At 42.6% G+C, this 27,685-nt stretch overlaps 2 gene segments (V, D, J or C); both read left to right on the top strand.

Annotated features, from left to right (window-relative positions):
- The first annotated feature begins 55 nt into the window (after positions 1–55).
- LOC129023693 (immunoglobulin lambda variable 1-40-like) lies at positions 56–26,981 on the top strand. The segment is given in 5 exon segments: positions 56–101; positions 13,203–13,534; positions 14,882–14,946; positions 23,577–23,655; positions 26,886–26,981. Coding segments are annotated over 5 exon segments (618 nt in total).
- Positions 7,005–10,659, top strand: LOC129022810 (immunoglobulin lambda variable 1-51-like). The segment is given in 3 exon segments: positions 7,005–7,573; positions 7,681–8,048; positions 8,929–10,659. Coding segments are annotated over 3 exon segments (429 nt in total).
- Positions 26,982–27,685: the final 704 nt, after the last annotated feature.

Raw genomic sequence — 27,685 nt, 5'->3', positions numbered from 1 at the left:
AAAAGGAGGCCTGGGGCAGCCCATTCCCACTGCAGGGTAAGAGGCTGTGTCCACCATGGCCTGGACTCCTCTCCTCCTCCTGCTCCTCTCTCACTGCACAGGTAGGAAAAGGCCTAACAGACCAGGGCCAGCACCTCAGTCTGATTCTGACTCTTCTGGCAAAGATCGCTGAAAAACTTTACCCTCCATTCTGCCTTATCACTCATAAATGCCTGTGTTTCTAGGTTCCCTCTCGCAGCCTGTGCTGACTTAGCCAACCTCCCTCTCAGCATCTCCTGGAGCATCAGCCAGACTCACCTGCACCTTGTGCAGTGGCATCAATGTTGGTAACTACGGGATATCCTGGTACCAGCAGAAACCAGGGAGTCCTCCCTGGTATCTCCTGAAGTACTACTCAGACTCAGATAAGGGCCAGGGCTCTGGAGTCCCCAGCCGCTTCTCTGGATCCAAAGATGCTTCGGCCAATGCAGGCCTTTTACTCATCTCTGGGCTGCAGTCTGAAGATGAGGCTGACTATTATTGTGCCATTTGGTACAGCAGCACTTCTCACAGTGGCACACACATGGGGAAGTGGGACAAAAACCTCACCCTGCTCTCGCTCTTGTTCTGTGACAATTTTCAACTTGTAAAAATAATTTTTCTATTTACAAAGTATATTTTGAAGTACTTTCTTGTGGTAACAGGCTTTTCTCTCAATTTCCCATTCATTGTTTTTGAAGTCTGAGTAAAACAAAAGCAAAACAAAACCACCTGATGATGCTAAAATGTTGGCTGATTGTCCGTGGATGTGCTAAAACCAGTGCCTGTGGAGCCGGGCCTTTTTCTCTTGAGAGAAGCAAAATGCGCCTTTTCTAGCTCACATTGTAGTCAGAGCCTGGGAACATCCTAGCAGGTAAACCGTCCCCTGCATTATGGATTCTGCTTTTCCAGGGTTCAAACCAGAGACCCGCCCTTCCATTTCCAGTAGTCTGTGCTCAGGGCTGTCCATGGCTCACTGTGTCCCAGGATTAAAGCACTAAAATGTAAAATGCTTCATGGGGACACGAGTCAGGGAGGAATTCCAGACATAAAGCTGGCCTGGCCCAGTCCCGGGTACCTGCATTTCAGTTTCAATGTCAGGAGAGCAGATGAGGTGTGGGGGTAACTGGATCTGAGGCCAGCAAATCACTCTGTAGGACATGGGAGAATAAATGGGTGGGGGGTGGGGGTCTCCATCATGGCTTAGACAAAGCTGAGGCTGCTCCTGGGCCATTGGTAGTAGGTTCCATGGGTGAGACTTTCCTCCAGCTCATCCCACTCAGAATCACGGGGACTTCCGAGGGTGGTTTTCCTGATCTCTTGGGGCCTGACTGTGTTATTTTCTCTTCTCTTACACCATTAGAGCTTTTCACTGAGTCAGGGTCTAGTCAGTGCAATATCTGGGTACAGAAACTGCCCAATATTTGCTTCAAGTGACTCCTCCCCATGAAACTCTTGAGGAGGTCTACATCTTGATATCACCTTTTCCTGCATGGGGAGTAGCAGAAACATTGGGTAGTCCCATGAAAATGGCTACTGAGGGCTCCCAGGGAGAACCCCTCTATTTGTGACCTAGGACAACAGTGATGGACCTTCAGGGATCCCAGCCTCATTCTCCTGCTCTGGCTTTGTCCACATCGCCTCCATGACCAGCTCTGGGCTCCAGGCTGAGGACATGGCTGATTATAAGTGTCATCCAGCTGCATCCAGACTCCATATCACCAAAAGCTCCTGATCCATGGAGAAATGAGAGAAAGATTTGTCCCCAACTCCTCCTGTCTTCCCCATCCCTCCTTTATCCCTGCATGTGACCAACACCAGTTCATACCAAGGCTTCTGCTGTCACTTGTGTTACAGAAAGTGGAGCATGGATTCAGTGAAAAGAACTATTTGCTTACTTGTGTCCCAGTGGAAACAGAATCAATTTGTTTCTAGATGCAAAAGGAGCAGGCTACACATGGTGTGGATGAGGTGGGGATGACAAGAAAGAAGAATCCAGACTGTAAGACCCAGAGACCCAGGTGCCCTCTGCTTGGCCCTGTAGGTGTCCTCTCCTTTGGTGGAGGCATGGTGGCCATTTCCTGAGCTCTGAGACTGCTGGGGAGATGACAGGAAAGGAGAATCCAGCCTGTGTGACCCAGAGACCCATATGTGAGAGTGGAAGTCTGATACTTAAGGAAACACGGAATCAACATTCTGAAAGCTTTGGCTCTGTCTTGGCCTATGGCTGGTGTAGAAGAGAAGCAAGAGAGATGCTCAGCCTTGGGTGGTCCAGGCACAGCTGTCCTGTCAAGGGACAGAGCTCTCTGCAATGTGGGTTTTTAGTAGAGATATGCTTAAGGAGGCTGCAATTTAAAGATGATGCAAAAAAGCTATTTAAAGTGAGCAGGGGATGGTTTATGGGGGAATGAGGCAAAAGGTGTGGGGTCAGATGTGGTAAGGAGGGTGCAGCCTGAAGAAGAGACTGTCTTTGGGAGCCTTATGAGGAAGAGTCCCAAGGCCCAGAGCAGTGACAAATAGAAAACCTGGAAGGACCTGAGCCCTGGAGACACAGAGGCACAGGGGCTTGGGTCTGTTCTTGAGCGTCCCTGAAGAGGATGACATAACAAAACTACTATGGTCAGTGTCCTCTGTCCAGTGCTCCTGGTCCCAGCTACTGTGTCTTCCAGAGCCTCTGGGCATCCAGGGTTCTTCCCTGAAGTCGCTTTCTCAGGACCAGCCCCCAGGAGCAGGTTCACCTTCCATGCCCAGAGTGGGGCTTACACAGCTGAGTGGAGAAGGCCAGATTTAGAAGAATGTCCTGTGTCTGCCCATGTTGTAAGGGGTGGGTGAGCAAGTGTGGGCATTTGAGCCCCTCTAGGGACCTGAAAGGGCATAGGTGCTCCCCAAGACCTGGACTCCTTACTTCACCCTCCTCCCATTGCTGTCCTCACTGCAGCTATGGACAGGTGACAGCTCAGGGCTACTTGAGGACCTTGCACAGCCCAGGGCCTCCACCCCAGGCATTGTCTCTAAACTCTGTAAGGGCTGTCTCTGAAACTGTAGAAATGTTTATTTCTATGTGCCCAGGAAAGGGTTAGAGGGCACTGACCCAATCCCTTGCAAGCTGCTCATCAGCTGTCAGGGCCCTAGTGAGGAGAAGAAACAGTTAGAAATCAGGAATCTACCCAGGGCTCCCCTCTCTCCTCTCTCCCAGCCACCACCTGGCTTCTTCTATCCGCAGAAATAAAAAGGAGGTGGCCACAGAGGGCAAGGGGAGGGCGAGGCATTATACAATGCGGCAGAGCCAGGCAGTCCCCCTGGAAGGTGTGGGGAGGTGCTGGAGGTGTCTGGGACCAGGGAATAGTGAGGACCCTCTTACTAAAGCGAAGAGGGGCCTGGTATAAATGGAGGCCTAGATGGTGAACCAGATCTCCTGAGCCATCTACTCATTTTTTCTTCTGTTGCAGCTTGGGTAAGAATAGGACAAAAAAGTCTTTGAGGAGGTTTTTTTTCCTCAGCTGAGAATCCTTAGAGGATTGACTCAGGAGTTGAGGGGAGACTGAGCCTCGCTCTCAGGCCAAAAGAGTTTGAGGCTTTCAAGGGAATTGGATAGAACTGAAGTTCCCAGACTCTGGCATCTAAGGCATAAGCCCCCTTAGCCGAGCCCAGTGCTGATACCAAAATGGAAGATGGCTGATAGATAAGTCTAGAAAGGCCTAGATGAAATAATCCTGGGGCTTAATCCTAAATCTAGAAAGAGAGTAAGTTTTACAGTATAAAGCAGAATGAGGATTGGATCTTGAATCTTAAGACTTGGGCTTGAAGTCACACATGGTGGTGCGCACCTGTAGTCCCAAGTTTTTGGAAGGCTCAGACAGAAGGATCATTTACACCCAGGAGTTTGAAGTTACAGTGAGCTGTGATCACGCCACTGCACTCCAGCCTGGGTGGCAGAGTGACACTTTATCTCTAAACAAAGAAACAAGCAATCATTTGGGCTTGTGTCCTGGCATTTACTGGCCATGTGGCTTTGGGCAACCCAAGTTTTCTTTCTTTCCTCACTTGAAAAATGGAGATAATGATGGAAATACCCACTTAGTAAAGGTTTTAGGAAGATAAAATGGGATTAATACAAAGTCACTCCATTGCTATTAGGAGATGGAAGCTTAGATACTGGAGGCCAGAGTGCTTGAAGGGTCGAGGAACTGACAACACCCAATCTGGAGGCCAGACTGGTAGAGAGATGCTTGGGACAGCCTGAAGCCATAAAGGGCCTGATTCTGGGGGAGCGCCAGGGCCACGATGCACCAGGGCTGTTGGGGAGTGGCAGGGGCTATAAAACAATTAATTAATTAATTAATTGCACTTGGTGTTTACATTATTCTAGAATTTATTCTTCAGATGCGCAAATATTTTCACCTACCTTCCTACCTTCCTACCTTCCACCTACCTACCTACCTACCTGTCTGTCTGTCTGCAATCTCTCAGTGAGCACCTGAGAGGAAGGGGAAGGCACAGAAGGAGAGGCTGGGCCTGGGGACAAGTCCCAGTCCTCTAGCAGCAGGCTCTGGTCAGCCAGGGAGGGAAAAGAGCGAGCAGCTCCTGGTGTCTTGGAGGCAAGCACTGCCCTGTCCCTGCTGGTCTTCCTGCTCTGCGGTCCCCAGTGGAGGCTCCTCAGGGAGGCTGAACTCCAGCACTGTCTTGTAAAGCAACAGTGGGCTGGGCAGGGGAGTCTAGGGCATGACAGCTGTGTGGAGACCTGAGACTCAGATGCTTAGTGACATAGACACTGCTCAGGTCCTCTTTGCCACTCCTACCCCTGAGTTGCCATCAGGGTCAGCTTCGTGAGGCAGGGATGAGGCTGTCTAGATCAACATGGCATTCCCAACATTGAGCTCTGTGCCCAGCGCAAGGTAGGTGCTCAGGAACTATTTGAGAAAAACCTACATTTCATCACGCTGGCCTCATTATACTGAACCCAGGATGGGGATGAACTGGGAGAGGCAGCGGTAGAAATACTCTTCTCTCTGCTTTCAGGCTAAGAACTGATGGGACTTCCAACAGGGAGAGCATCCCTTGGCAGAAAGGGGGCCATGGGCAGCCTTGTCCTGTATGGGGGACACTGCTGAGGCCGAGGGAACCTCTGTTCATGAAGGTGGGAGAAAAAAATAAACAAAATTCACTGTGAACATCTATGCATCATCACAGAGGAGGCAATGACAAGAAAATAGGAAGTGCAAGCCCAGTTACAATTCGTTTCTACTTTAAAAAAATAAAATTTAATGTGCCTGGTGTGTTATGTAAACACAACAAACATTTTTCAAAAACTATAAAAATATTTAAAGTAACATGGCTTACAATAAAGAGGAACATTTCAAATAATGACACTCTTGAAATGCAATCCTAAAATACAGCATACATTTGATTTCAGTTACATATCTTGACTGGTTTTATTTAAATGTCTATATTAGATATCACTACTTCATTGTGGATTTTTGTTTGTTTGCTCGTTTGTTGTTTTTGAGATAAAGTCTTGCTCTGTCACCTAGGCTGGAGTGCAGTGGCACAATCTCGACTCATTGCAACCTCCAGCTCCCAGGTTCAAGTGATAATCCTGCTTCAGCCTCCCATGAAGCTGGGACCACAGGCACACACCACCATGCCTGGCTAATTTTTGTGTTTTTAGTAGAGATGGGGTTTATTTTTTTCCTTCTTTTTTTTTTTTTTTTTTCAGATGGAGTCTCCCTCTGTTGCCAGGCTGAAGTGCAGTGGTGCAATCTTGGTACACTGCAACCTCCGCCTCCCGGGTTCAAGCAATTGTCCTGCCTCAGCCTCCCGAGAGCTGGGACTACAGGCACCTGCCACCATGCCCAGCTCATTTTTGTATTTTTAATAGAGATGGGGTTTCACCATGTTGGCCCAGGATGGTCTTGATCTCTTTACCTTGTGATCTGCCTGCCTTGGCCTCCCAAAGTGCTGGGATTACAGTCATAAGCCACTGCACCTGGCCCAAGACGGGGTTTCATCATGTTGACCAGGATGTTCTCAAACTCCTGACCTCAAGTGATCCACCAACCTCCGCCTCACAAAGTGCTGGGATTACAGGCATGAGCCACCATGCCCGGCCTAGTACATTGTTTAAATGGTGCATTTAAAACCTCGTGGTACTACAACTGCCTGGTGACAGATTCACCAGAGTAAATAACTATCCTGCTGTTCTCCAACCACATGGGATTTCCCCAAACAAATATTTGTTGAGTCCAAGGTGTATCATGCCAGAACTCTTGCAGTCACATATACAATCTTTTTCATTTTAATAAATAGGGTTATCTTTTTTCTTCAGTTTATTGTTTTTAATGTATCATCTTCTAGGTTTCATTACACATCAAAGATGAATAATTTCTCTCATCTTTCAGACATGCCCAAAACACTCATTAGTGATTTTGAGCAGTATTATTTCCTAAACATCCTAGTTGGAATGGTTGATCCTAAAAGCTACCACGTGTCAGGCTCACCTGAGTACAGACTCCGGTCAAAACAAGCGAAAGTTTTAACTCTTCCATCTTCAAATACTGAGCATATTTGCTTCTTTTGCTCTTTAGCAAAACACTGCAAAGTCATTTGCCAGGATCCCCTGCAGACTGGCATTCAGTGATGGAGAACAGACTCCTAGGTGAGATCGCTGGTCACAGGATCCAGATGACTATGACTGCAAGTCTGGAAAAGAAGAGAGAGAACAAAGATTTACCAGCATAACCCTCTGAGAATGTGCCCCAGGCATCCTGGAGGGAAGGGCTCCCTATCTACCCAGCACTGCAGAATCCACAGAGGAAGGAGAGCTCTGGCCACCAGGGAGCAGCCACACAAGAGGAGAGGACCCGGTGTCCCCACAGGTGAGGAAATGAGTCCATGGGCTGCTCAGTGCTCTCAATTTCATTCTGACATAAGAGGACTTTGTGTAGTCACCACCTGAGTCCTATACAGTGAACAGCCAAGGAGCCATGGACAGATTCACCGCTGAGGAACCAGTAGAACATGAAGTCTGCCCTGGGCTCACAAAAAAAATGACTCAGGGGGCTGACTGGCCTGGCCCTGATGGAGGGGGCCATGGACAGAACAATGGGGAGGCAGGGGTGTCTCTGAGAGGCTCTGGTCACCTTGTCATACAATGGTGGTGTACAATGATCAAAATGGACACTAGGGGGCTGCTGGGTACCATTCCTTAGAAGACTGGGTGTGATGAGAGCAGGACCAGCGCCACCTGTCCTGCTTGGTGCCCTATGCTTAGGGCTCACAGATGTCAACTCTCCACCCCCTGGGACCACATAGCCCCACCCCTGCCACTCCCTGACATCCTCAGGCAGAGGAGCCTGACCCAGGGCCCAGGGTGGGATCAGAAAGCTGGAGGGTCTGATTTGCATGGATGGACCCTCCTCCTCTCAGAGTATAAAGAGGGGCAGGGAGAGACTTGGGGAAGCTCTGCTTCAGCTGTGAGCACAGAAGGCAGGACTCAGGACAATCTTCATCATGACCTGCTCCCCTCTCCTCCTCGCCCTTCTCATTCACTGCACAGGTGCCCAGACACAGGGTCAGGGGAGGGGTCCTGGAAGCCCATGAGGCCCTGCTTTCTCCTTCTCTCTCTAGACCAAGAATCACCATGTCTGTTTCTCCTGCTTCCAGGGTCCTGGGCCCAGTCTGTGTTGATGCAGCCGCCCTCAGTGTCTGCGGCCCCAGGACAGAAGGTCACCATCTCGTGCTCTGGAAGCAGCTCCAACATCAGGCATTATGCAGTATCCTGGTACCAACAGCTCCCAGGAACAGCCCCCAAACTCCTCATCTATGAAAATAATAAGCGACCCTCAGGGATTTCTGACCGATTCTCTGGCTCCAAGTCTGGCACCTCAGCCACCCTGGGCATCACTGGACTCCGGCCTGAGGATGAGGCCGATTATTACTGCTTAGCATGGCATACCAGCCTGAGTGCTCGCACAGTGCTCCAGGCCAATAAGGAACTGAGACAAGAACCCCCTTCTTCCTCCGCCAGGAGGGTGAGTACTTGCAGCTGCTGCTCACGCCTGACCTGTAGCTTCTGTGGCTGTAGCTTCCCCCATGGGTCTTGAGGCAGCCAGGGCCCTGCCTAGGAGTGCAGGCTCCACCACTTTTGTCCCCAGAGTGAGGAACAGGAAACAGAATATCCTGCTCCTGCAGCTTGGGACACAAGGGTCTCTGCACTGAAATCGTGGGCTGAGGTGGCAGGTCCAACTGTGTCTTCACAGACCTTCCTGTGCCTGCCCATGGTGTGGGGCGGAGGTGAGAAGGTGTGGGCCTTTGAGCTTCACTAGAGACCTGAAGGAGCAGAGGTGCTCCCCAAGACCAGGACTCCTTCCTTCACCCTCCTCCCATCACTCTCCTCACTGTAGCTATGGCCAAGTGAGGCTCAGGGCTACTTGAGGACCTTGCTCAGCCCAGAGCCTCCATCCCAGGCATTGTTTCCAAACTTTGTAAGGGCTGTCTCTGAATCTGTAGAAAGATTTATTTCTATGTGCCCAGGACTGGGTTAGAGGGCACCAACCCCACCCCTTGCAAACTGCTCATCACCTCTCAGTGAAACAATGAGGAAAAGAAAGAGTTAGAAATCGGAAGCCTACCCAAGGCTCCCCTCTCTCCTCTCTCCCAGCCTCCCCCTGGCTTCCTCCTTCCACAGAAATAAAGAGGAGGCAGCCACAGAGGGCAAGGGAAGCTCCAGGCATTATACCAGGCAGCAGAGCCTGTCAGTCCCCCCAGATGATGGAGGGAGGAGGTGGAGGTGTCTGGGACCAGAAAATAGTGAGGACCCTCTTACTAAAGTGAGGAGGGGTGGCATAAACTGAGGCTTAGATGGTGGACCAGATCTCCTGAGCCATCTACTCATTTCTTCTTGTGATCCAGTTTCGGGAAGAATAGGATAAAAAAAAGTCTGAAGAGGTTCCTTTCCTCAGATAAGAATTCGTTGGGGACTATTGGCCACTCAGGCATTGAAGTGAGGCTAAGCCTCCCTCTCAAGCCAATAGAATTGGGGGCTTTCAAGGGACTTTGATTGTACTGAAGCTCCCAGACTCTGACATCTAAGACTTATGCCCTTGTAGCAGAGCCCAGCACTGATACCAAAATGGATGAAGGCTGATAGATAAGCCTAGAATATTCTAGCTGACACCATCTTGTGGAAAAGAGAATCAAGTTAAAATATTGATGTGATAAGGTGGTGTCCCACGGTGAGGACAGGCGAGCTTGAGTGGGGGAGGGTAGAGCAGCCATTAGAGGGTTGGACAAGGAGAATACAGAATCTCAGGTAAGTTTGTGAGGAAAACTCCAGATGCTTCAGAGAAGATGGACAAGGAGGTACGCAGTGTGAAGGCCATGGGACCAGTTCTAGTCACTGCGAGAGAGTGGTCAGCTTCAGCACCAGTGTCTGGGGAGGAGGGACTGAAGCCTGGGTGAGGGGAGAGGCTCAAGGCCGGCCTTAGGACCTGAGTGGGGCACAGTGATCACACTGCTGAGGGGTCCTTCAAGTGCAAGGGGGCTGCAGGGAGGCTTGAGCTCATTGTCACAATGAAAACTTAGACAACAGCTCCCCAGCCTTGTTCAAAGGTGTCACAGGACTTTTTCCTGTCCACATGGCAATGGGGAGAGGAAAACTTATCTCTGAGATATATAAGATGTTACTTCTCCATAACTTCTCCTGTCCCCTGGCTGAATTCCTATTTGGAAACAAAATGGCTCCCCAGTTTTACATAAGACATCCTCACTAAAAAATGTTCCAGAATGAGAAAGATGTGCCCTCCCTCACCCACTGGTGAGGAATCTCAGCCTTCAGGAAAACCAAACTAAGTCATTAATGCCATCTCCCATGACAGCATCATGGGGAATAGGGAGCCTATCTTATGGGTTTGGGCCACACACTGCCTGTCCCTAACATTGCAGCTGGGAACACTTACATGCTGAACTCAGGGCTGGAAGATCTGGGGTCCAGACATGACAGGAAAAAGACCAGGAGCTCTGCTTAAGTAGCCACACTGTGTGAATCACTCTATCCTCCACCCTCATCTTCAGTTTGTGATGGGTGTTGTCTTGTGAAAACTGAGAGCTGGGCTGTGACACAAGCAAGAGAGTCTTGATTCACAAACCTCCATCATGGGCTCTCTGGCATTTCTGATATTCTTTTCACACATCAATTCTGGGCCAAGACACATCCATACTCATCAAGGAAGCGTTGATAGGAGAATCAGGCAGCCTCAGGAGAGACAAGAAGCAGATAAACACCCTCATGTTGGCCTCCTAAGCTCAGAGGAGGAAAAAAAAGGCAAAGAAGTTCAAGAAGCCACACTAGAAGCCACTGATCACCATCGCCTTGGCACCTGTCCTCCAACTGCCCCTCTTTCAACTGAGGACCAGACTCAGGGGACAGCATCTGCACCTCCCCTTCTGCCCACACACTGCATAGGGAGCCTCCTTCTGCTCTCATCTCAAGGCGACTGCTCCATCACGTCAGCCGTGTCACTGCTGAGAGTCTTCCCTCAGTCCTGGTCACAGGGTCTGGGATCAGCAGCAACCTGGCTTTGGTTCAGCTGTGACCCTGCCCCTTCAGAACACAAAGCCGATGATTAAAGCCTAACTGAACTCTCCTAGATTTCTCAAACCTTAGATTCTCCTTCTCAGTGTCCTTCTAGAAAGTGCCACCTCTACCAAATAATTTCATGTTATTTCCTCAGGTCTAGAGCTATTTGATTTCCAAAATTCTATATTCACTCTTCTGTTCTCATTCCCGGTCATGGTCCATTTTCCACTCAGCAGCTAATGATGCCAACCACGTATCTACAGCCCATTGTCACAAAAAAGAGAGATGGGAGGGTTCCTTAGATAAATACAGGGCTAGCAAAGAGAAGTTTCATTACCTCTTAAGAATTATTCCAAGATCTAAGAAAATTAATTCCAGAGCTTCAAGAGTCTACTCCTCAGAAACAACAGCATGAACACATTAGGTAGTGAATGTTCTTGGTCTTCTCAATGAATAACCTCTGAAAGGTTCAGAGTATACATTTCAAAAAGATAAGTGCATAACTTTCACAAAAATGTAGTATTAACTTATGTCATCAATTTTAATTGGTATATATATTTCTGGGAAAAAAAAGTAGTATGATGGTAAAAGAAATGTTAAAAAGCCTTTGTAAAACACAGTGCTTACAGTCTACCAGGATGGCACCTGTGAAGCAAATTTTCTTGGCTGAAGATACACTGTCTTTTAGAATAATAGCAAGATAGTTTGAGTTTGTCTTCTTCTCTCACAGCAATCTAAAAATTAACATGATCCCACTTATATGAAATATCTAGAAATATTCCTGTACATGCAGACATTCCTATCGCACACCTCCCATCCAGGCTTTCCTAAAGTGGCATCTCCTCTTCTTCTGCCCATGTTCTCCCCTTCTCCTCACCTCTCCTGCTGACACGTGGCTCCTCCCTGCCTTCCTCTCCAGTAGCCCCAGCAGACCATGCCCAACCAGTGAACAAGCTCCTGGACTTGGGGAACAAAAGTATATCTTCTTGGATTTCTGAGGACTTGCCCTGCCAGGGTGTCTTTCTCAATCCAATCGCTCCTTCCTGGGAGTCCACTTCTCCTAAATCCTGTAATTTATCAAATGTTATTCATCTGTATCTACTTGGAGGACTTCCCTACATCTTCACCTGAACACCAGGAATCTTCAGTTCATGCCCACATTCCCTTGGTCCTCATATAGTCCCTTCTTCCTTCTTCCCCTGTGATCCCACCTAGTCGAGGTCTCTTCTCAGACCCTGGAGTGCAGCAGGGACTTCTCCAGTCTCTGCCCCAGGGATTAAGGGGGTGGAAGAGAGGACTCCTGTGCCCCTCTTATGCCTGTGTTTTCATCAGGGTCAGCTGCACAAGGTAGGGATTTGGCTGTCTAGATCAACATGCCATTTCCAACGCTGAGCTCTATGCCCAGCCAAAGATATGTGCTCAGTAACTATTTGACAGAGACCTACCTCTTATCACATGGGACACATTATACTGGACCCAGGATGGGGCTGAACTGGGAGAGGTAGCTGTGGACCTGTTCCTCACTCTGCCCTCACCCTAAGAGCTGATGGGGCCTCCACCAGGAAGAGCATTCCTGGGCAGGGAGAGGGTCATGGGCAGCCTTGTCCTGTATATGAGACACGGCTCAGCCGGTCACAAGATCCAGATGACTATGACTGCAACTCTGGGGAAGTAGAGAATGAAGATTGACCAGAATACCCCTCTGGGAATGTGCCCTGGGCATCCTAGAGGGCAGAGCTTCACTTTCTACTCAGCACTGCAGGATCCACAGAGGAAGGAGAGCTCTGGCCACCAGGAGGGAGCCACATGAGAGGACCCGGTGTCCCCACACGTGGGAAAGTGAGTCCATGAAAGTCGGTCCCTGCTCTGGGTTGGATTGTGACCTATGAGGACATTGTGTAGTCACCACCTGAGTCCTCTACAATAAACAGTGAGGGTGCCAAGGATAGATTCACTCCTGAGGAGCCCAGTTAACCGGGAGGACTGCCCTGAGGTCGCAGGGAGAAGACACAAGCACCACCTGGCCTGGCCCTGAGAGGCGGCAGTGGACAGAACAGCGCGGAGGCAGCGGTGTCTCTGAGAGGCTCTGGTCACCTTGTCATAGAATGGTCTGTCTTGGTCTGGACACCAGGAGGCGCTTGGGGACCATTCCTGAGAAGACAGGTTGATCAGAGCAGAACCAGCCACCTGTCCTGCCTAGTGTCCTCTGCTCAGGGCTCACAGCTGCATCCTTATCACCCCCTGGGACCACACAGCCCCACCCCTGCCACTCCCTGGCATCCTCAGGCATAAGGGCCTGACCCAGGGCCCAGGGTGGGATTAGAAAGCTGGGGGTCTGATTTGCATGGATGGACCCTCCCACTCTCCAAGTATGAAGAGGGGCAGGGAGAGATTTGGGGAAGCTCTGCTTCAGCTGTGGGCACAGGAGGCAGCACTCAGGACAATCTCCAGCATGGCCTGTTCTCCTCTCCTCCTCACTCTCCTCGCTCACTGCACAGGTGACTGGATACAGGTCCAGGGGAGGGGCCTTGGGAAGCCTATGGATTCTTGCTTTCTCCTCTTGTCTCTAGAAGCAGAATCATGATGCCTGTGTCTCTCCCACTTCCAGGGTCCTGGGCTCAGTCTGTGCTGATGCAGCCGCCCTCAGTGTCTGGGGCTCCAGGGCAGAGGGTCACCATCTCCTGCACTGGGAGCAGCTCCAACATTGGGAGTTATGATGTATACTGGTACCAGCAGCTCCCAGGAACAGCCCCTAAACTCCTCATCTATGACAATAATAAGCGACCCTCAGGGGTTTCTGACCGATTCTCTGGCTCCAAGTCTGGTACCTCAGCCTCCTTGGCCATCACTGGACTCCAGGCTGAGGATGAGGCTGATTATTACTGTGAAGCATGGGATAGCAGCCTGAGTGCTCACACGGTGCTCCAGGCTCAGGGGGAAGTGAGACAAGAACCCCCTTCCTCCTCTGCCAGGAGGGTGACCACTCAGCTGATGTTGCTCAGGCGTGGCCTATGGCTTCTGCTGCTGCAGCTTCCCCCATGGCCCAGGGGCATCCAGGGCCCTGCCTCAGAGTAGAGGATTCTCTTTTTTTCTGTTCTGAGAATCATGCACAGCAGCTCCTTCCTAGGAACAGGACCTCCAGGGACCAGAACATCCAGCTCTTTGTGCCTTGGGACTTCAGTCTCTGCACTGAAGTCCTGGGCTGAGCTGTCAGGTCTGGCTGTGTCATCACAGACCTACCTCTGATGCAGCGCCTGTGTCTCCACCATCCTCATTTCCTGATTTCTGGAAATTCTGACTGTTGGCTTTCTGTCCCTTCTCCTCAGGGTGAATCCCTTGGCTTCTTTCCTCCCCAGCCTACTCTTTTTAATAAAACCCTTTCCAAGGAGGAATAATGCCCATACGAGAAAATATTTATAATATACCATGACACCCATTTTGGCATGTTTCTGGATCCTTGAAAGCATCACCACCACCAAGCTGTGCAAGCTGTGACCAACCCCAGCAGCTCCTCATGACCCTTTGTCATCTCCCTTTCTACCCCAATGCCCTCCCAGGAAGCCACAGATCTTCCTCTGTCATTACCATTTGGTTTCCATTTTCTGGAATGTATCAGTGTTCACAAACATTCTCTTGCCATTTGTTGAGGCTTCTTTCACTCTGCACACTTGTTTTGAGATTCTCCCTGTTGTTGCTGAATTGCATGTCATCCCATAAAGGGCTCATCAGTACCTTTGAGCATCCCTAGCCATTTTGCCTTTCATGGCCATTCCTGCATTTGTATACACACATATATAATCCAGAGTAGCCTATAATCCTTTTTATCTGAATTTTAAAAAATCAATGTATTTTCTGGGGCCCTTAACAGTATTGAGTCCTGTAGGCATTTAATCTTCTCTCTCCAGTGATGCTCAGCCCTGCTTGCATCTTATGCTATTACGTATTCACCTCTAGTCATTATTCAGCAATTTTGTTTTATTCTCTTGGTTTTAAATAGGTAATACACAAACTAGATGCCACATAAGAACTATGGAAAGCACTTCCTCTTCCTACATCCTGTCTCCTGGCCTGTTGGTTTCTCTCAGCTGAAGTGACCAAGGATGCTGATACTTATGTTCCCTCCCAGCCTGGGTCTGTGTGTAGAAACAAAGGGGTCTGTGTCTGTGTGGGCAACCACATTATGTTTTCTTTAGTACAGCTACAACCTTACTATTGACAAACAACTTTTTAGTTCCTGAGACTGTGACTTCATGTAATCATGACAACAGCCCGATTATTGCTTTTCAGGCAGTGGTCCTGATTGAAGAGGAAGTGTTTGTGGCCTGGAGATGGCGTTCTCTAATTTATCAAATGTAAACACTGGGGGTCAGTTAAATTTGAATTCAGTAAAACAGTGATGAAGAATCAATATGTAGGCTGGGCACCGTGGCTCACACCTTAATCCTGGCACTTTTGGAAGCCAAGTTTGATGGATTGCTTAAGGCCAGGAGTTCGAGACAAGTCTGACCAACGTGGTGAAACCCCGTGTCTCCTAAAAATACAAAAATTAGCTGGGCCTCTTGGCATATACCTGTAATCCCAGTGACTCAGGAGGTTGAGGCATGAGAATCACTTGAACCCAAGAGGCAGAGGTTGCAGTGAGCTGAGACCGGGCCACTACCTCCAGGTGGAGTAACAGAGTGACACTCTGACTCAAAAAAAACAAAAACAGAAACAGAAAAAAGAGTCAGTATATGTATCTCCCAGACAATATCGTGTATTTAAATATAAACATAACTGGGTACCCTTTAATTTATATGGCAAGTCCACACAGTGTCACAACCTGGAAGAGGCATAGCTGGGGCAGGCTTCCCCTTACTGATGCTGGGTCTAGGGGCTTAACTACAAAGACAGAGCTTCTCTAACAAAGGTACACTCAAGTGAGCACATCAGTGAGCATGAAATACATGTGATATAATTCTGAATGAATGATCCCTCCTCACTTCTCATGACAAAAACACTCAGTGAATTATGAATAGAAGGAAATTACCTCAACATAGTAAAGCCTATCTATGAAACTCCCACAGCTAACATCATGTGCAATCTGAAAGACTGAAGATATTTCCTGTAATTTCAGGAACAAGGCAAGGATGCGCACTTTCACCACTTCTATTCCAAATAGTATTGGAAGACCTAGCCAGAGCAATTAGCCAAGAAAAAGAAATAAACAGAAAAGAAATTAGAAATGAAAAGGTAAAATAATCTCTGTTTTCAGATGACATAGTCTCATATGTAGAAAATCCATAAAACTTCCACCAAAATGGCAAACTCCCCTGAGCTAAGGGACCATGTTCTAACCCAATGAAGGGAAGCTAAGAACCTTGATAAAAGGTTACAGGAACAGCTAAATGGAATAATCAGTTTAGAGAGAAACATAAATAACCTTATGGAGCTGAAAAACACAGCAGAACTTCGTGAAGCATACACAAGTATCAATAGCTGAACCAAACCAGTGGAAGAAAGTACATCAGAGACTGAAGATCAACTTACTGAAATAGGTGTGAAGACAAGAGAAGACAAAAAAGCATGAAAAGAAATGAACAAAGCCTCCAAGAAATATGGGACTATGTGAAAAGACCAAACTTACAATTGATTGGTGTACCTGAAAGTGACGGGGAGAATGGAACCACGTTGGAAAACACACTTCAGGATATTATCCAGGAGGAGAAATTCCCCAACCTAGCAAGACAGGCCAACATTCGAATTCAGGAAATACAAGGAAGATCACTAAGATACTCCTCGAGAAGAACAAGCCAAGACACATAACCATCAGATTCACCAAGGTTGAAATGAAGGAAACAATGTTAAGTGGAGCCAGAGAGAAAGGTCGGGTTACCTACAAAGGGAAGCCCATCAGACTAAGAGCATATCTCTGCAGAAACCCTACAAGCCAGAAGAGAGTGGGGGCCAATATTCAACTTCTTAAAGAAAAGAATTTTTAGCCCAGAATTTTATATCCAGCCAAACTAAGCTTCATAAGTGAAGGAGAAATAAAATCCTTTACAGATAAGCAAATGCTGAGGTATTTTATCACCAACAGGCCTACCTTACAAGAGCTCCTGAAGGAAGCACTAAATATGGAAAGGAAAAACTGCTACCAGCCACTGCAAAAACACACCAAAATATAAAGACCAATGATGCTATGAAGAAACTGCATCAAGTAATGTGTAAAATAACCAGTTAGCATCATGATGACAGGATAAAATTCCCACATAATAATATTAATTTTAAATGTAAATGGGCTAAATGCCCCAATTAAAAGACACAGACTGGCAAATTGGATAAAGAGTCAAGACCCATTGGTGTGGTATATTCAGAAGTCCATCTCATGTCCAAAGACACACATAGGCTCAAAATAAAGGAATGGAGGAATATTTACCAAGCAAATGGAAAGAAAAAAAAAAAGCTGGGGTTGCAATCCTAGTCTCTGATAAGACAGATTTTAAACAAACAAAGATCAAAAAAGACAAAGAAAGGCATTACATAATGGTAAAGGGATCAATGCAACAAGAACTAACTATGCTAAATATATATGCACCCAATACAGGAGCACCCAGATTCATAAAACAAGTTCTTAGAGACCTACAAAGAGACTTAGACTCCCAGATGATAATAATGGGAGACTTTGACACTCCACTGTCAATATTAGATCAATGAGACAGAAAATGAACAAGGATATCCCACCCTTAGAAAACCCCATTGTCTCAGCCCCAAAGCTCCTTAAGCTGATAAGCAACTTCAGTAAAGTCTCAGGATACAAAATCAATGTGAAAAATTCACAACTATTCCTATGCACCAGCATTAGACAAGCAGAGAGCCAAATCATGAGTGAACTCCCATTCCCAATTGCTACAAGAAAATAAAATACCTAGGAATACAACTTACAAGGTATGTGAAGGATCTCTTCAAGGAGAACTACAACCATTGCTCAAGGAAATAAGAGAGAACATGAACTCATCTCTGGACCAGTGGACCTATAGATATTTACAGGACTCTTCACCCCAAATCAATAGAATATACATTCCTCTCAGTGCCACATAACACATATTCCAAAATCGACCACATAATTGGAAGTAAGACATCCTTAGTGAATGCAAAAGAATGGAAATCATAACAAACAGTCTTTCAGACCACTGAGAATCAAATTAGAACTCAGGATGAAGAAACTCACTCAAAACCACACAACTACACGGAAATGGAACAACCTGCTCCTAAATGACTACTGGGTAAATAATGAAACTAAGGCAGAAATAAAGAAGTTATTTGAAACCAATGAGAACAAAGAGACAACATACCAGAATCTCTGGGACACAACTAGAACAGTGTGTAGAGGGAAATTTATAGCACTAAATGCCACATCAGAAAGCGGGAAAGGTCTAAAATTGACACCCTAACATCATAATTAAAGGAAGTATAGAAGCAAGAGCAAATAAATTCAAAAGCTAGCAGAAGACAAGAAATAACTGAGATCAGAGTAGAGCTGAAGGAGATAGAGATGTGAAAATCCCTTCAAAAAATCAATGAATCCAGGAGGTGGTTTTTTGAAAAGATTAACAAACTACATAGACCACTAGCTAGACTAATAAATAAGAAAAAAGAGAAGATTCAAATCGGCACAATAAAAAAGATAAAGAGGATATCACTACTGATCTCCCAGAAATGCAAACTACCATCAGAGAATACTACACACACCTCTATGCAAATAAACTAGAAAATCTAGAAAAAAGGATAAATTCCTGGACACATACACCCTCCCAAGACTAAATCAGGAAGAAGCTGAATCTGCGAACAGACCATTAACAAGTTCTGGTGTTGCAGCAGTAATTAATAGCCTACCCACCAAAAAAAGCCCAGGACAAGACAGGTTCAGAGCTGAATTCTACCAGAGGTACAAAGAGAAGATGATACCATTCCTTCTGAAACTATTCCAAAGAATACAAAAAGAGAGACTCCTCTCTAACTCATTTTGTGAAGCTAGCATCACCCTGATATCAAAAACTGGCAGAGACACAACAAAAGAAGAAAATTCCAGGCCCATATCCTTGATGAACATTGATGCGAAAATCCTCAATAAAATACTGGCAAACTGAATCCAGCAGCACATCAAAAAACTTACCCACCACAATCAAGTCAGCTTCATCGCTGGGATGCAAGTCTGGCTTAACATACACAAATCAATAAATGTAATCCATCGCATAAACAGAACTAAAGACAAAAACCACATGATTATCTCAATAGATGCAGAAAAGCCCTTTGATAAAATTCAACTTCCCTTCATCCTAAAACCTCTCAATAAGCTAAGTGTTGATGGAACATATCTCAAAATAATAAGAGGAATTTATGACAAACCCATAGCCAATATCATACTGAATGGGCAAAAGCTGGAAGCATTCACTTTGAAAACCACCACAAGACAAGGATGCCCTCTCTGACCACTTCTGTTCAATATAGTATTGGAAATTCTGGCCAGGGCAATCAGGCAAGAGAAAGAAATAAAGTGTACTCGAATAGGAAGAGAGGAAGTCAAATTGTCTCTGTTTGCAGACGACATGATTGTATAGTTAGAAAACCCAATCATCTCAGCCCAAAAACTCCTTAAGCTGATAAGCAACTTCAGCAAAGTCCCAGGATAAAAAATCAATGTGCAAAAATCGCAAGCATTCCTACACACCAGAAATAGACAAACAGAGAGCCAAGTCATGAGTGAGCCCTCATTCACAATTGCTACAAAGAAAATAAAATGCGTAGGATACAACTTACAAGAGACTTGAAGGACCCCTTCGAGGAGAACTACAAACTACTGCTGAAGGAAATAAGAGAGAACACAAAGGAATGAAAAAGCATTCTATTCTCATGAATAGGAAGAATCAATATCATGAAAATGGCCATATTGCCCAAAGTAATCTATAGATTCAATGCCATTCCCATCAAGACACCACTGACTTTTTTTGCAGAATAGAAAAAAACTACTTTAAATTTCATGTGGACCCAAGAAAGAACCTGGATAACCAAGACAATTCTAAGCAAAAAGAACAAAGCTGGAGGCATCACACTACCTGACTTCAAATTACACTACCAGGCCACAGTAACCAAAACAGCATGGTACTGGTACCAAAGCAGCTATATAGATCAATGGTACAGAGCAGAGACCTTAGAAATAACACCACACATCTACAACCATCTGATCTTTGACAAACCTGACAAAAACAAGCAATGGGGAAAGGATTCACTATTTAATAAGTGGTGCTGGGAAAAGTGGTGGCCATAGACAGAAAACAGAAACTGGACCACTTCCTTATACCTTATACAAAAATTAACTCAAGATGGATTAAAGACTTAAATGTAAAACCCAAAACCATAAAAACCCTAGAAGAAAACCTAGGCAATTCCATTCAGGACACAGGTATGGGCAAATACTTTATGACTAAAATACCAAATGCGAAGGCAACAAAAGCTAAATTGACAAATGGGATCTAATCAAACTAAAGAGCTTCTGCAGAGTAAAAGAAACAATCATCAGAGTAAACAGGCAACCTACAGAATGGGAGAAAATTTTTGCAAGCTACCCATTTGACAAAGGTCTAATATTTAGAATCTACAAGGAACTTAAACAAATTTACAAGAAATCAACAAACAACCCCATCAAAAAATGTGCTAAGGATATGAACAAACACTTCTCAAGAGAAGACATTTTTGTGGCCAACAAACATATGAAAAACAGCTCATTATCCCTGGTCATTAAAGAAATGCAAATCAAAACCACAGTGAGATACCATCTCACACCAGTTAGAAGGGCAATTATTAAACAGTCAGGAAACAACATATGCTGGAGAGGCTGTGGAGAAATTGGAATGCTTTTACTCTGTCAATGGGAGTGTAAATTAGTTCAACCATTGTGGAAGACAGTGTGGTGATTCCTCAAGGATCTAGAACAAGAAATACCATTTGAGACCAGTAATCCCATTCCTGGGTATATACCCAAAGGATTATAAATCATTCTACCTTAAAGACACGTGGACACATATGTTTATTACAGCACTATATACAGTAGCAACGACTTGGAACCAATCCAAATGGCCATCAATGACAGACTGAATATAGAAAATGTGGCATATATACACTATGGAATACTATGCCGCCATAAAAATGAATGAGTTCATGTGCTTTGCAGGGACATAGATGAAGCTGAAAGCCATCATTCTCAGCAAAGTAACACTGGAACAGAAAATTGAACACTGCATGTTCACACTCATAAGTAGGAGTTGAAGAATGAGAACACATGGACACAGGGAGGGAAACATCATATACCAGGGCCTGTCTGGGGGTGGGGGGCAAGGGGAAGGAGAGCATTAGGATGAATACCTAATGCATACAGGGATTAAAACCTAGATGACAGGTTGATAGGTACAGCAAACCACCATGTCATGTTTTATATATATATATAAAACTTACAATGGATAGGAGATTCGACATGTAAATTATGTGTGTTTCAAATATAGCCAACAAAGGTTAAGTAAAATATTCACTTGATAATACTTTATGGTATTTATTATAATCAAAAGTTAAAAATAACCTAAATGTTTGTCAGTTGGTGACTGGTTAAATATATGGCGGTACATACATACAACAGCATAGTGTGCAACATGAAAAAATAAGAGACAACTCTAAATATTCTTTTATAGATTATAGCTAAAACTCAGTGTTAGTTCAAAAGGCTTAATTATATACAGTTAGTATATTATCATTTGTGTAAAAATAACTATATGCATTTCATTCATATGTGCTGATATCTGTGTAGAATGTCTCTGGAAAAAAATTAATGTAACAAAAATTAAAATTAAAAAGATCACCAAAAACAAAAATAAGAATTGTAAAGGCTACTAGCCATTTTCTCTTGTTAATCTTTAATTTCCTTTCAGTAATATTTATTTCATTGTTTTTAATTTAAATATATTTGCATATTAATTTTTAGTAAGGAAAACAACTAAAATCAGAATTCACTAGTCCTTTCTTCTCTCTGCATTGTGCCAATTGTACCAATTGTTAATATAAGAAAATGTTTGAATCTTTTTCTTGCTAAGAATCATCAATAGCCACATTTCCACAAATAGTATAATCCTGTATGTCATCACAAACACTGGCATCATGCAGAAATTTTTAAAAGAATCAATTGAAGAATAACAAAAAACTAACACACAGACAAACAGACCAAACAACATTAAGATCCAGTGGTGGTGGGCTCTTCATCCATCTTTACTAACTCTATAGATCTTACTTACTTAGGGCCCCTGATCAGAGAATGTTGCTAAATCGGTCTGAATCACTGTCTCTTAGAGACATCTGATTTTCAGAGCTAAAAAAGTGTATTCACTTCTGGATTTTCTTCTATTCTTATCAACACCCATTCTTCAAATTATGATGCATGTGTATGTGAGGTACCTACCTACTCAGATAAGAGCAACAATATGTAACTGTGATCTGATCAAAAGAGTTTTATAGCCTTAGTATTTTTTTTCTATTAAGTCTTAGCATTTGTAGAGTCTGTTCAGTCTTTGGACCATAGTAGATTTGTTGTTTGCCTGCTTTTTTGTGTGCATAATCCTAGTTTACATGCTTCTTAAGAGAAACTTTTAATGTCTGATATCCACCGTTATGATAAGAAATATAACAGTTTCCCTGCCCTGAATGTTCTAAATGCCCCACCCTTCCTCTAGCCCCTGGCAACTACTGACTTTATTATTGTCATTATGGATTTGTCATTTCCAGAATGTCATATAGCTGTAATTATAAAGTATTTAGTCATTTCAGACTGCCTTAATTGCCTTAGTAACAATATTTAAAGTTCTTCTATATATTTTCATGGTAGGTAGCTCATTTATTTTTTTATTATGAGTAATTTTCAATTTTTCTGATGGACCACAGCACATTTATCCATTACCTACTATCCATTCACGTATTGGAAGACAAGTTGATTACAATTTTTGGCAATTTATAAGTAGTGTTACTGTACACATTTATATGAAGACTGTTGAATGAATACAAATTGAAGTCCCCAACCCTTCTTTAGTTTTTTTTTTTCTATACCTATTTAAATCTTTATTAGAAGTACCTCATTCCCTAGTGTTCTATCTCACTTTACTCCTTGTCATCACCAAATAACTTCCTTGTTATTCTTTTTTGGTTGTTGTTCAGTTATGAGGCATGAAACTTTGTATTGTTTTCTATTTTTCATCAATTATGAAAAATTACATTCACTGTCATATATATTTGAAATTTGATAAAGATGACATTGGAGTATGAAGTTATCAATGAAAAGGTATACATGTATGCTAGAAAGATTACTTTATTTAAACTATTTTCTTGAAAAACTTGAATATGTTAGAAGTCCATAATCATTTTACAGTTAAGATCTTTCATACAAATTGATAGACATATTTAAAAGAAAACAACACATACAAGTTTCGTCTTCTAAATTTTGAAATGAAAGCAACATTTCTGAAGTATTTCAAATGTTTAAAAATTGTAAAATATGTTTCTTTTTTATTATTTTAAAAAGTTTTAAAATATTTTGATATTTTAAAATGTGGCTACTTAGGGGAAAGAAAGCTACTTGATGCTATACATGTTATTAAAATATTTTCATTTTTTTCAAATAGAAAGTGTACAATAGGATTTAAAATGTTTACCAATTTTGCAAAATAATTGATAGAATTTTGATGAGAAAAAGACATCTAGAAAGAATGGAATTTCTTTCTTTTTTTCTGAGTGATAATATATGGTGAGATAAATTTAAATGGAAAAGCATTTCTCAGTGGTTTTCTTAAATTAACCAAGTTGGATTTATTTGGAGGAAGGTAGAATTGAGTGATTTTAAACTCTGTTTTTTCCATAATGCATCCATTTTTACATTACACAGGTGAGATGTTTCTCTTTATGTTTCTAGGAAAGATGGATCAAAAGAACCAATAGTGGACATGAGAACAGAGGATGAAAGAATTACTAATCACGAAGATGGGAGCCCAGTAAATGAGCCAAATGAAACCACACCACTAACAGAACCTGAGTATGTGGCTTGGAGTGCTTACTTATGTTCAAATGGGTGTTGGCAAAATGATAACACATTATTATTGTTGTATTACATATTTAAATATTAATTATTTTGTGCTTTTACTTTTTCGATGAAAGTACATGTGAATATCTAAAATCCATTTTCTACTGAGACATTTTTCATGAAAACTTTGTATGAATGTCAGAGAAAGTTGGTTAAACCATATATCTATAATTTAATGCAAGAGTATAGAAAGATAAGTATCTCACAGAGTTGAGATTTTCAACAATAGTCTTTCTTTTTAAGATAGTGTTGTTTTCGCTTTCAAAATTAAATAATTATATTTACTGAAATAAAGATATGTCAGGAAATTTGTCATCGCTTTGTATACAAACATCAGTGAAATATACGCAAGGCTATTTTAAAAGAAATAATGTTTGTACAGAGGAGAAAATAATATTAAAGTGTTTATCATTGCAATATCTATGTAGTACACGATGCTTGGTTTCCATTCTTGATGTTATTTATTTTGCATCTCTAATAGCTCTATTAAAACTATAGTAGATAACAAAATCTGAAAAGATGAATATATGCCTAGATTCATGCACAGGACAATTAGAATAATTCAAAGCAAAGGCATTATTACAAAGTAGTAAGAGTAGTATTCTATTGGATGTATGTGATACTAACAAAACCATGGTGATCACACACTTCTTTACTGTGCACCAAAATAACTTTTTAATTTTATTATTTTTCAGAACAAATATTTATTTTTATAACACCTAATATTTTCTTACAGAGTAAACTGATTTAGGTTTCTCATTCTAAATCAAAGACAAAATGTTGTCACAGATGAAGAAAATGATTTTATTTTCATAAATTCCCTCTATCTTCCCACAAGGGGCTGAAATAATTAATATTTACACAAGTGCAAAGTACTACTCTATAGAAAAAAATGTAATATAAATCCTCGGGCCAATTTTAGTGATTGCATTTAGAGATTATTACAATGTAAATTCAAATTAACTGTATTAGATGTGGGTTCTACATTCTCCACTTTAGAAATAAGAGGTGAACATGAAAACTAGTTAAGAATATGCTCTTGGACTGGGCTATATTTTGGGAAAAAAGGGTAATTTAATAACTATGTCACAATTATAGAAAATAAATCATCAATATAAAATAATATGATTAACAGTAATCTTAAACATATTTTACCTGTACATAAGTGGTGAGAAATTCTATACCCAGAAACAAACTATCAATTTGGTGAAAGCACTGGGTCATTAAAAACTTAATATATATTTCATGAGTAAGAGATATATTAAGTATTATGCTAACTTACTATCAGAACTCTAATCAGAACTCTTTCTCTGCAGTTTGATGCTTGAGGTGACACATTGCTTTTATGACCTTGTATTGTCAATATTTTCAGTACTTGTGAATGCTAAAAAGGAATAACTAAGACTGCACTATTTATAACATATATAAAATAGCCTGCTCTCATTGGTACAATGTTTTTTAATGTTTTTTTCATTCCCAGCAATGGATATTACTAGTTTTTGCCTATTACTTACTTTGATTAGTTCTGATAGCTTTGATCTGCAGAATATGTTTTACCCTTCTCATTGAAAAATATAAAATAAATTACAAATAAATCCCAGATGCACTTTCACTCCATTATAACATGGTAAGGTTAAAGTCACAGAGATGGATTGGAATACTATTTCTTTCTTTCTTTCTTTCTTTTTTTTTTTTTCTTTTTGAGACTAGTTTCGCTCTTGTTGCCCAGGCTGGAGTGCAGTGGCACAATCTCAGCTCACCTCAATCTCCACCTCCCAGATTCTCCTGTCTCAGCCTCCTGAATAGCTGGGATTACAGGCACATGGTTCCACACCAAGCTAATTTTGTATTTTTAGTAAAGGCAGGCTTTCTCCATGTTGGTCAGGCTGGTCTCGAACTCCTGACCTCATGTGATCCGCCTGCCTTGGCCTCCCAAAGTGCTGGGATTAGAGGCATGAGCCATGGCGCCTGGCCTGGAATACTATTTCTAACTTAATTTTCTTGATGTGGGAAAAGTTTGTTGTTAAGGGAGAAAAACTCATCTCCAAATGTCATGTACACAATGGTAAACAATTGAATTTGCAAGTTTTAGGAAAATCTAGAAAGCACAATTCATTGGCATCGAAGTAAGGTTTGTGACGCTGTCTTGATATTAAGAAATAAAGTTGTTATTGCTTCATAAGTTACAATTGCAAACAACTCAAAATCTGTGTTGCAAAGTGACATAAAAGTGACAAGAAAAACAATGTGAAAAGAGACAAAAGAAAACATATACAATAAATACTAAAAAGTGAGCAAGTCCTAAAATATGTTCATTTGCATTAAGTTCCAAGGAATATTGTTAATTCACTCAGTTTCTGAATTTTATTTTATTTTAATTATTATTATTATTATTTGAGATGGAGTCTCGCTCTGTTACCCAGGCTGAAGTGCAATGGGATGATCTCAGCTCACTGCAGTCTCCACCTCCCGGTTCAAGTGATTTCCATCTAATTTTTGTAATTTTAGTAGATACCTGGTTTCACCGTGTTGGCCAGGCTGGTCTTGAACTCCTGACCTCAAGTGATCCACCCGCCTTGGCCTCCCAAAGTGCTAGGATTACAAGCATGAGCCACCACGCCCAGCCTGGTTTCTGAATTTTATGTAACAGAATATGGCAACAATTATTAATCGTTTTCACCGGAGAAAATGTAGTGCTAATAAATCATATCATTGACATTTAAAAATATTTTGGCATTTTACCTTCCATAACATGTAATTATATTTTGGAGATCAACAACTAGTTACCAAATCTAAGCCACCCTATAGTGAACAATTTGGTGCATCTGAATCTACAAATATATTGTTTCATTCATCATTCTGCATTACATTTTTAAAAGGCCAAGTAATTGTTTTTACTCTCTTTTAGATCTTTATAAATCTATTTTATATTATGTTAATAAATTTAATTTTTCCTTTCTAATTATTGTAGCACATTTTCTCTACAAAATAGTAACTCATTTAGCATATATAAAATATTAGCATATTATTGGAGCATATTATCCTTACAAAACAGTAACTTAAATGTTAAGGTATATCTCCTTAAATACCTCAGAAAATAAAGCTTATTATTTTTTATCTTCCAGAAAATTGCCTTTAAAGGAAGAAAATGGGAAAGAAGCTCTAAATCCAGAAGCTATAGAAATTAAAGTTTCTAACGACATCATTCAATCAAAAGAAGACGACAGCAAAGCATAACAACAACATTACAGGGGCTTGAACAACACTACAAAGAGCATTTGGATTTCAGTGACCCTATGACCAAAACTATTCCCTTGACCTTAATTTCTTGGGAAACTTCTAGCTTGGAATAGCTTGTACACATATACATATGATCAAATACTCCTGCCCATGATCCATTCCCTTTTGTTATTGTTGTTGTTGTTGCTGTTGTTGTTAATTTTGTTAAGAATTTCAATATCAAGACTGACTGGCACCAACACTTTGGTATTCAATCTGATTCTATGACTGAAGTACTGGAATTTATTATGTGGCTAAAGTGCTCTATTTATTAAGAACTATATTTAATACCACCAACAAATATACGGATTAAGGAAAAAAACGTGAGCTACATGTATAAGAAGGCCCTGCATGTGTATGAGTCCTATTCCGGGCAAATAGATTCTTAAAGTGGCTTTCAACTTCAAGATGAAGGCACTTAATAATGGTTAATCATTTTATCAGGGGAATTTCAGGGAACGTAGGCTTCAAAGAGCCAGTTATCTTTAGCAGGTATTAAAAATTGAAAACTTTGGAGAACTCATTTCAAGTTATGATTCAGTGCATTTTCAACATTGATTTTTGATAGACTGAAGTGCCAGATCAAAATTGTTACCCATTTGAAAGAATATTAGTTGTATATAAAATTAGATTAGAAAGACTTTCTAAATCTCATCTCTTTA

This window comes from Pongo pygmaeus, chromosome 23, assembly GCF_028885625.2.
Source record: "Pongo pygmaeus isolate AG05252 chromosome 23, NHGRI_mPonPyg2-v2.0_pri, whole genome shotgun sequence".
In the NCBI taxonomy this organism is placed as follows: domain Eukaryota; kingdom Metazoa; phylum Chordata; class Mammalia; order Primates; family Hominidae; genus Pongo; species Pongo pygmaeus.
Note: the sequence above shows the minus strand (reverse complement) of the source record. Positions and strands in the feature narration are given on the sequence as shown.